We start from the raw sequence: 10,966 nt of genomic DNA on the forward strand, positions 1-10,966 counted from the left end.
TGACAATAGGGCCGTAACATCTTGTTTCACCACCACCATTGACAATAGGGCCGTAACATCTTGTTTCACCACCACCACTGACAATAGGGCCGTAACATCTTGTTTCACCACCACTATTGACAATAGGGCCGTAACATCTTGTTTCACCACCACCATTGACAATAGGGCCGTACCATCTTGTTTCACCACCACCATTGACAATAGGGCCGCAACATCTTGTTTCAACACCACTATTGACAATGGGGCCGTAACGTTTTGTTTCAGTAAAATGTTTTACCACCATCATTAAATATTGAGTACAGTAAAAAAAACTATAAGGTACAAAACGTATTTTCAACAGATTCATCGTCACTCTTTGACAAACAGACTTTAAATGTGATGTTATAACCGATTGTAGAATGTGGCGTCATGTTTTCCTCGTTTTCACGTCACTATCACCGCTCTGGTCGCCGGTACTGTGAGGGGTTAACATAAGATGGGGGGGGGGGGGGGGGGGGGGAAACGAGGAATGAAACATAAAAAAATTGTGAATATTGTCTGCCTTTACAAAAAAAATCCAGTCGGAATGGCGGAAGTTATGATTCTTTGAGACTAATGTGACGACGCAATCATTGTCCATCTACGGTGACGCGAAATGAACACGTTAAAACGCATTTTAAATAAATATATCAAGAAGACAAATCAAATCTTGAAATATCGCATTGAACTTTGGACGAGAAACAATCCCTGCATCTACGACACCGAGAGCTCCGAAACCTCGAGCCACACAAAGCATCCGGACCAGATAACATCTCGCCACGTGTATTAAGGGAAAACACACGCAAGCACTGCCCCACTGCTCCACCTACTACTTCGGAAATCCCTAGCAACAGGTGTGATACCGGGAGACTATTCGCACTGCTAATGTAACCCCCACCTTCAATAAGGGACATACGTACGATGCATCAAATTACAGGCCAATTTCCCTCACCTCTGTCTGCTGTAAAATTATGGAGCCCAATCAATTACCTCTACCATCATGACTCACGGAGAAGGAAACATCTTGAAACACCTATGATAGACAATTAACATGGCTTCAGAAAGGGTAGATCATGTGAGACCCAACTCGTTGACTTTGTGGATGACACCACCAACAATCTTTGAGCAGGCCAGCAGACTGACATACTCAGCATGGACTTTGCGAAAGCCTTCGACAAGGTCAACCACAGTCTCCTCATCCACAAATTCAGTAAACACGGGATACGCGGGAAAATCAATTCCTGGATGGAGAACTGGCTGTCTGGAAGAACACAAACTGTCGTCGGGGAAGGTGAGAGCTCGACCTCGGTGGATGTGGACTCCAATGTCCCCCGTGGCTCAGTTCTAGGACCGAGTCTCTTCATCTATTACATCAACGACCTGCATGAATCATTGAAGTCCATCATCAGACTCCTCGCTGATGACACCATAGCCTATCTTACCATTACATCAGGGCAGTGGTAAGACCATACAGGAGGACCTCGATAAGCTTACAAATGGGAACGGTTACGGTGCATGAAATTCCATCCTAACAAGTGTAACATCCTTAGACTCACCAACAGGAGAAACCCAATCAAGACAAAATATCACCTACAGACCCCTACCTAGGTGCCACCATATCCAACAACCTTAAATGGGATACCAACATAAAGAAGATAACAGGAAAGGCGAACAGAACCCTAGGCTTTCTACGGAGAAATCTGAAGATTACATCCACCCAGATCAAGACGCTAGCATACCACGGCCTGGTCAGACCTTGCTGGAATATGCATCCTCCGTATGGGACCCGTCGTACACCAAGCACAGCATCAATAGCATTGAACACATCCAGAGAGGAGCTGCAAGGTACGTCACGAACCGCTATCGGAACACGTCCAGCGTCTCTACCACTACAAGAAAGGAGGAAGGAAGCTAGACTAGTGATACTATGCAAGATAGTGACAAAAGGTATGGTCGCCATCAGTAAAGAAAACAGACTGCTACCACCAAGACGACTTGCCAAAAACAGGACTAATTCAAGAAAGATGTCTTTCTTCCCCAAAGGTGTAGAACGCACTACCACCAGACATCACAGATGCAGCCACACTCTCGGCCTTTAAGGCCAAAGTGACGAAGCTCTGAGACGCTGAAGCTTCTTCTATCCAGTTTTTAACCTACAAACGTATTTTAACTGTGCCAGTCATGTCATTTGTGAAATCGAAACACATTGAAGAAACATCAACTTGTTGATGGAGGTAATCACTGGAAGAATACGAGGAAGAAGAAGAAAAACGTTTAACTCTTTGATTTGAATGGACGGCATGAATGATGGACACAGATAGACACCAGTTTATGACATATTGAAACAATAAGGCATGTATTGTTACAGATTAGTAAGACTACAAAAAATCAGACGATTTTCATATTTTCAAATATATTTCAAATAACTACACTTGAGGCAAAAAGAAGATGTAAATCAAGTCCTACAAATAATAGCAACCTGTCCCTGGTATCAACGGTCACCTACGGGGGACAAAGCTAGGTGTCCGGCATAACAAAAGTCCACGCGGCAGTGACGGTGACGTCAAAACGGAGAAAATATGACGCCACGTTCTACAATCAGTTACAGCAACTAATAAATCTCACCACAACAACGGCATGTATTTTAAGAATTCCCAAGAGGTCGACATCTCAAGGCAATCAATGCCCAACGTCCTATTTTACATCGCTACCAAATATGAAATGATATAGTTTTTTTGCCAAAAGAGAGATAATTAATATATATACACCCGCCGCGCCCTGTATAAACTATAGTAGGTTCTCCCTCCAGGTCGGGTCGGGTCGGGTCGGGTCGGGTCGGGTCGGAATGACATGACCTCAACACATGAAGACTTTTTTGGTGTTTCTTTCATGTCCTGGTGTTATGTAACCTCAATTTGACATTTAACCTTGACCATAAGTACTAAAAAATTGGTTTCCGGAACATATCTCATCCACTGTTTAGGTACAACTTGGGAAAGAGATGTGTCACACCCTAAGACAAATTCGCTGTGACCTTGAGCTGACTGCATGATACTTGATCGAACTGCTAAATTAATGGTTTCTGCAGCATATTTTGATTAGGTTGCCTTACAAGCGTCAGCTGTAGGGAACTTTCCCTTAGCTCAGCGGTAGAGGTTCGGGATGGAGAGCCATATGGATCACTGTTTCGAGCCCCCAGCGACGGCACTATTTTTATCACTATTCCTCGTCCTACTACAAACTGGTGCCGTTGACCCTCCCCGTTCAAGGTAGGAGCTAGAACCCTTTGCGGGGGTCAAATAACCTGGGTTGGTGTTTGAAAAAAGGGGAGAATAGTGTAATTTTTAAGACTATATGCATTTTGATTAGGTTGTCTTACAAGCGTCAGCTGTAGGAATTTCCCCTTTAGCTCAGCGTTTGAGCGATCGATCGGGCTGGATCGAGAGTCAAATTAAGGGTTGGGGGTTCGAGCTCCAGCGACGGCACTATCTTTATCACTAATCCTCGTCCTACTACAGGACTAAGTTGTATATCTACTAGGTTTAGAGTGAAAACAAATAATGCTTCGTGTGAAGATGTGTGAGGCGGGTTGGTGTTTGTTCAAGGAGGGAACCCACGATACCTTAAATATCGCGCCTTCCCTATAAATTTCTATGGGAATGATCCAAAAAAAGAACAAGGACATAAGTTGAAAGTGGGTCAAGGTAATTTATTTGAACGAACTTGGTAGTCCTTCATCCGTGCATGCTACAGGCCCAATTTCAATACCCTGGGCCTTTTGGTTATTGAGGAGAAGTGGTTTTAAGATTTTACGACATTTGATCACTGTGACCTTGAAAGTGGGTCAAGGTCATTCATTTGAACAAACTTGGTAGTCCTTCATTTCAGCATGTTACATGCCCAATACCAGTACCCTGGGCCTTTTAGTTATTGAGAAGAAGTAGTTTGAAGATTTTTATGACATTTTACCCCTGTGACCTTGAAAGTGGGTCAAGGTCATGCATTTGGACAAACTTGGCAGTCCTTCATCCCAGCATTTGACAGGCCCAATATCAGTACCCTTGGCCATTTCGTTATTGAAAGAAGTCGTTTGAGGATTTTAAGACATCTGACCCAAGTGACCTTGAAAGTGGGCCAAGGTCATTCATTTTAACAAACTAGGTATCCCTTCTTCCCAGCATGTTACAGGCCTAATATCAGTACCCAGAATCTTTTGTTTATTGAGAAGAAGTCGTTTGAAGATTTTAACATATTTGACCCATGTGACCTTGAAAGTGGGTCAATGTCATTCATTTTAACAAACTAGGTAGCCCTTCATCCCAGCATGCTACAGGCCCAATAGCAGTACTCTGTGCCATTTGGTTATGAGAAGAAGTTGTTTGAAGATGTTAACATATTTGACCCATGAGACCTTGAAAGCCCTTCATCCATGCATGCTACAGGCCCCAATAGCAGTACTCTTGGCCTTTTGATTATTGAGAAGAAGTTGTTTGAAGATTTTAAGACAATTGACCCTTGTGGCCATGAAAGTGGGTCAAGGTCAATCATTTGAACAAAAATTGGTAGCCCTTCATTCCAGCATGCTACTGGCCAAATATCACCAGCCTGTGCCTCTTGGTTATTCAGAAGAAGTTGTTTAACGTAAAAAGTTGACGCCGGACGGACGACGGCCGGACGACAGACGGCCGGACGACGGACGCTGCACCTTGCCATAAGGGACAGATGAGCTAAAAAATGTGGAACGCAAAAGTAACATATATTCAAATTTGAACCTATAAATATGACGCATTTTAACCTTAACCTATCTTCCTAAGATAGGTACACTATTGAACTATCTTCAATTAAGTGTACCTTTCGTCAATTTTATCACGGAATTAGATGTTATCTAATATAATAGGTTAGGGACGTATATTTTATTAACCGATATAAAACATTCGGGAACCCTCGGTTCTTTCTCTGAACGACGATGTTTACCGATAGTAGATTAGATTTTTAATTTTTGACCAATCAAAACAAGCTTGTGCCTTCGACCCCGAGATGACGTTGGCGGGATTTCCGATTGGAGCGAAAAACAACAACATCTCCATACAGGCGATATTTAGAGAAAAATTGAGTTTTTGAAAAGAAAACAAAGACTTTCATTCAATAAGAATGATTGCTTAATTATCTTTATGCTGTATAACTAAAATGTAACTTGACATTAACGTTACACGCAGTTTTCCACAAAAGAGAAGGGTGGAACTACTACAGTAGGCCCTGGCATCGGAGATTGCGTAAGTCGGGTTTTCTGTAATTTTTATCTCTATTCCTCGTCGTCCTCCTACATAAAAAATCGCTCATGGAAAATGTGACTTTATTTTTTTGAGGATTTCCCAACTTACACCAAAACTATCTGAAACGTATCGTGATACTTTCATGATTATCTATGAAGCAGAATTTTTTATTTTGCAAAAAATATGAATGGTATGTATCGGGTCGGGGAAAACCACTAACTTACGTATATATACGCAAACTCGCCAATTATACGCCAATAGGGATATGGATTTGTTACTAAAAATAGCCAAAATAACTTGAAATTTAACTTTTTCAAATTTGTTGTCCAAGTCGCGATTATTTAGTCATGAAACATCATACAAATTGCAAAAATAAACTTTATTTTCATGTGGGAAAGTACCAAAAATAGATGCAATACTTCGGTAAAGTTACATCAAGTTTCTAAGTAGCCAACGCTTTCAGTAAACATCTTTTAGCAAAATATTATTAACCTTCTCGTAAATTAATGCGATTTTTAATAATATCTTAAGTTCAGCAATTTGGGCTATTTTTAGTAACAAATCCATACTCCAACTGGCGTATAATAGGGGAGTTTGCAAATTATATGCAAGTTGTGGTTTTCCCCAACCTGATGTATTCCCAATCAAGATTCATAGTCTTTGAATAGTTGTGGAAATCAGTTTCGTGAGTGATGTGTAACGGGAAAGAGAATAGTGTGCTTCCCCCTGGGATCGAACCTTCGCTCTCCTGTTTGGTTCCAGGTTCCACCTACGATGGGACAAACATATTAACAACATCACAGCCAATGCCAATAGGTCCCTATTGGGATGTCCGAATACATTCCTTTTGTATCCTGATACATTCCAGTCATATTTTTCTTGGTATTGAAAATATGGATATGTATATAGGCACAGTAGTCTAGTGGTAAGACGCCGGGCTGGTGACCGAAGGGTTGCAGCTTCAAGTCATGGCACAGCTCTGTGTTGTATCTTTGAGCAAGTTACTTTACTCCGCTTGTTCCAGTCTACTCAGCTGTAAATGAGTGTGGTTGGGCAGTGCTAGAATTGTTGAATGCTAGCTGTTAGCGCCAAAATGGCAGCTCAAGCTGTATGCTCCGAGGGAGTTGAGAAAGATATTGGCTGGTTGCAAAGGCCCTATAACCACGGATAATAATTTGTGAACCGCTTTGAGACGACCTACGAACTAGGTTGTGATAAAGCGGAATATAAGAACCTCAAGTTATTATTATTATTATATATTTGGTTCTGATGTTGAGTTATAGTTAAAGTTGATTTACTATATATATGAAGTTTTTTATTCTAATTACCAATTTTTGTTGTCTTGGATAATAATAGCATATATGTATGATGAAACTGGTATTCATTTATATAGCACTTTTGGTTTCTTGAATTTTTCAGGAAAGAGGGAAAAACCCTTAGGAGTTGCACAATAGGAAAATTGTCAAGATGGCAATGCAAGAACGGAGACAAGTAGAACAGGTTGTGGAAGAGGACGAGACATTTGGACCACTTCCCCTCAGCCGGCTCGAGGTTAGGCACCTACACATATAACTGTGGTTTTGCTTTCAGTTCTTATAAAATTAGGGTAGACTAGCAACATTTCCTATTTTTACTAGGTGATGTAAATGTACATGTAGCATTAAGACTTTCACAGTGCTAATTAAAAGAGAGTGAAGTGAAGACCATGGTAAATATAATTTCTGTGTACCCTGGTCTTCATTTCACTCACTTTCTGAAGTAATCGCAAACACAATTTCTTTCTGCTTTAACAATAGTTATCAGTTAACAGTACAATGATCATTTCTTCTACATATGTACATGATAGTATACTTTTCTAACTGTATATTTCTTTCTGCTTTTTGGCTTACATCAAACATGATATACAGTAGGTTCTTAGGTTTTCTTAAAAAGGACATGTATGATTAGACCTTCAGTGTTATCAAAAATGTTATTTCTAATATTATATATTTTTATATCTGTTGTATTTTTTCTACAGGCAAATGGTATCAGTGCAACAGATGTAAAGAAAATGGAAGATGCAGGTTATTTCACAGTGGAGTCTGTGGCATATACCCCCAAGAAAAACATTCTGACCATCAAAGGAATCAGTGAAGCTAAGGCTGACAAAATCTTGGTGAGGAGAGAAGAGTGTTGAAATAATTAAAAATGCAGTAACACATGTATATATATTTCTTCACAGCGAGGGATTGTGTACATACCCGACTAAATTAAACTTTCTCAAGTATATACATCTTTTTCCAAAGACTGGATGAATGAAATAAATGATATATAGAATGTAAAACTAAGTCACAGAACACATTTCATCATGCAAATACACATTTTTTCATGTAAATTGATTTTGTTAGGTAGTATAATATAAATTCCCAGGTAAATGGGGCAGTTGGGGTGGGACTCGGTTGCCTTTTATTGTTGTATTATCCCCACCACCCACAAAAGCTTTTTTTGTTGCACACATTTAACAATTCCTGACACCTCAATATCCCCCACCCCTCTCCCTTTATACTTCTGTATTAGAAAAAGCACAATATTATTATTAAAAAAATCAATATCGATTGCAGAAATCAGACATTTATTTAGTGTAATTATAAATGTGTCCATTGTAAGACTACAGATTTAATAATGATTAGCAAAATTGTGATTTCAATTGAACCTTTGTTTTATAAAGTAGTCTGGAAATAAGTTTGTTCCTTATCTATACTTTCAGGCCGAAGCTGCTAAACTAGTTCCTATGGGGTTTACTACAGCAACAGAATTCCACCAGAAGAGATCAGAAATAATCCAAGTTTCCACTGGGTCAAAGGAGCTTGACAAACTCTTACAAGGTAATGAATAAGACAAAGTAAATGACACTGATACCAAACTTTAAAAAATGAAACTTTTCTAGGCTTGATGAACCACTACATTACAGAGGGGGGGAAAAGTTGGAAAATCCGAAAATGCTGCTTCTAAAAAAGACAAATATGCAGACAAAAAAATCTATAAAGATTTTGCAGAATAAGTTATAAATAAATGTAAAAATCCAGACTATTTCTAGTCCAGTCAGGATACAGTTGACTCGCAATTCAAAACATATCGTGGTTTTAATTCCACAATTTTATTACTTTTGATTCAGTTTTGATGCACTTGAAATAGAATGAGAAATGTAAGCTTCCAACACTTTAATTCTGACGTAACCCAAGATTTAAAGATCCTGACCTCACGTTTTAATTTTTTCGAAGTTTTGATGGCAACACAACATGTAAACTTTATTCCTCAAATGTTTCTCTACTTACCTTTGTAATATGCAAAGTGTTATGTCTTTAATGTCCTTTCTATCCAAAAAAATATCCTACATAAGAATTATCATCTTCCTCCATATAAAATAAGTATCATTTGGTTTCATCTGTCTCAATGACAAATTATTTACTGCATTAATTCACCTGAAAATCCTCTTCAAGCTCTAAATACACAGCATAAGACATTATGAGTGGCAAACGTGGAATCTGGATAATGTTGCAGATACTAGTTATCCTAACGATTCCAGTGTTTCTTCATTAAATGAACTTTTTCAAGTGTTTCTTCATTAAATAAACTTTTTTCAGTGTTTCTTCATTAAATTAACTTTTTATGTTATTTCTCCGTGGAAGAGATATATGATCTTGTTTCTTTTACATTGTAGGTGGGATAGAGACTGGCTCTATTACAGAAATATTTGGAGAGTTCAGGACAGGGAAAACACAGATCTGTCATACCTTAGCTGTCACTTGTCAGGTAAATAACAGATTTGTTACACCCTACCAATCACAGGTCATGCCTGTGCCATTTCAATACAGCAATTTTGGGAAGCCAAATTTTGTGTCCTGGTTACAGTCTCTCCGAAGATGCATATCCCTCTCAGGCTCTGGTAGCTATTATCATTAAAGTCTTGCTCTCCGAAAGTTGAGTGAGACTTTATAAACATGCCAGTGAATATAGTGTACAGGTAATCTGAAATCTGAAAAAAAATAAGAAGAAGATATAGAAACGAAATAGAACCAGTACATTTCATAAGGGTATCTGAATTAGAGGCTATATGTGGTGAAAGAATTTGACTGAACTACTGATTTCATCAGATAACTTGAATGTCAGATAGTCATTTTTAAATTTATGACGAACTATATATTATTCATGAATGTATAAGAGGTTGATTGTTATAAAACTCATTAACAACAAATATCAGAGATAATATTTATGCAAGGGAGTTGAATGGTACCAGTACTGAGTGTGATTCTGTTAATGTTGAGATTCCTATCAATTTAAATATGACATGAAACTTTTTATTATTGTTATTTGTTAAGTTGTTATATCTCATATTTTTTATAGATTGAAAGACACCTATGGAGACAAAACAATACAAATTTAAGTGATAATAATATTCTGGAGACATCAATTTTGAGCTAATATGAAATTGACATTAACAAGGCATTAAATTTGCCCTCACAAAATGCTGCGGAGTATGCAAATAAATTTTGTATGTGTGGTGCTGATCATGAAATCACAAGGGACATTTGTTGCATTAAAAAAGACACAAAGAGGTGAAATGAAATCATAGAATTCAACAAATGAAGATATGTAATGATAACCATAGCTTCCAACTGATGATTACGTAAGATGTGATGGAAGCAAACGTTTTGTGTGGGACTCGCTCTCTTCAAAACCAGAGAGTCAAAGACTCTACAAAAAAATCTGAAATATATATATTCCACCCACATATGTTAAAATGAAATAACTTATGTTCTAGGTAATGTCTTTAACGACACATCTTATGTTCTAGGTTAATTGCAGCGTAAATTACCTAAATTTTAACTCTGTGGTGTAATTAAATTTGAAAAAAAACTAGTGTTAAGTTTCAGTGTTTCTGTTTCAGTAAAATCTTCGTGACTTCTCTGACTGATAATACAGTTGTATATATATATCCATAGATTGGCACTAAGCGTGGGGCGAGATGTGACTCTAGGGACTTACACAGTCAGCTGCTGTGTTTTGTTATTAAGCTTATCACCTGATTCTTGTTTAATATCTAGTAATAAGTTCATTTTGACTACACAGACTTAACCACTGGTACCACTTGGTAAAAATAAATATTAGAGTTCACATTGTCGTGTTAAGAAACAAGTTTACAACCATCTGCCAGGCCTAAATGTTAGATGGATTGTGCATATCTTAACAGAAAGACGAGATGTTTGTATTAAGTTAATACTCCAGGCACATGAAGGCACTCTATAGTTTTATACTGTACATATAAAAGATTTGGAGATACAATAAAAATGATACAGGTATAGTGTGAAGATAATATATATCTGACTCTGTCCTCAGTTACCCATTGATATGGGAGGAGGGGAAGGAAAGGCACTGTATGTAGACACAGAAGGAACATTTAGACCAGAACGTTTACTGGCTGTGGCAGAAAGGTATGTAAACACTGCTAACACTATAAGCATTGGACTTAAGGATCAGTGGGTTATTTTTTCTTGATTCCTGCATTAACAGAACTTTGTGAAATCAATGTTATTTTAGAAATGATATAAGTGATTAGAGTAGGTATGTTAAGTTTAATCACTGTATATTATAGTAGGTATGTAAGTTTAACCACTGTTTATTAGAGTAGGTATGTT

At 38.1% G+C, this 10,966-nt stretch overlaps 1 protein-coding gene across 1 annotated transcript; it reads left to right on the forward strand.

The window, feature by feature from the left end:
* The first annotated feature begins 5,049 nt into the window (after positions 1 to 5,049).
* On the forward strand, positions 5,050 to 10,841 carry LOC110457528 (DNA repair protein RAD51 homolog 1-like). Its single transcript, XM_021508852.1, has 6 exons — positions 5,050 to 5,291; positions 6,711 to 6,842; positions 7,309 to 7,446; positions 8,038 to 8,155; positions 8,992 to 9,083; positions 10,668 to 10,841. Exons 2-6 carry the CDS (start codon positions 6,759 to 6,761, stop codon positions 10,824 to 10,826), a joined length of 591 nt encoding a protein of 196 aa, XP_021364527.1. The 5' UTR covers positions 5,050 to 5,291; positions 6,711 to 6,758; the 3' UTR covers positions 10,827 to 10,841.
* The last annotated feature ends 125 nt before the right edge of the window (positions 10,842 to 10,966 follow it).

This window comes from Mizuhopecten yessoensis, unplaced genomic scaffold (genome assembly GCF_002113885.1).
Source record: "Mizuhopecten yessoensis strain PY_sf001 unplaced genomic scaffold, ASM211388v2 scaffold9187, whole genome shotgun sequence".
In the NCBI taxonomy this organism is placed as follows: Eukaryota; Metazoa; Mollusca; class Bivalvia; order Pectinida; family Pectinidae; genus Mizuhopecten; species Mizuhopecten yessoensis.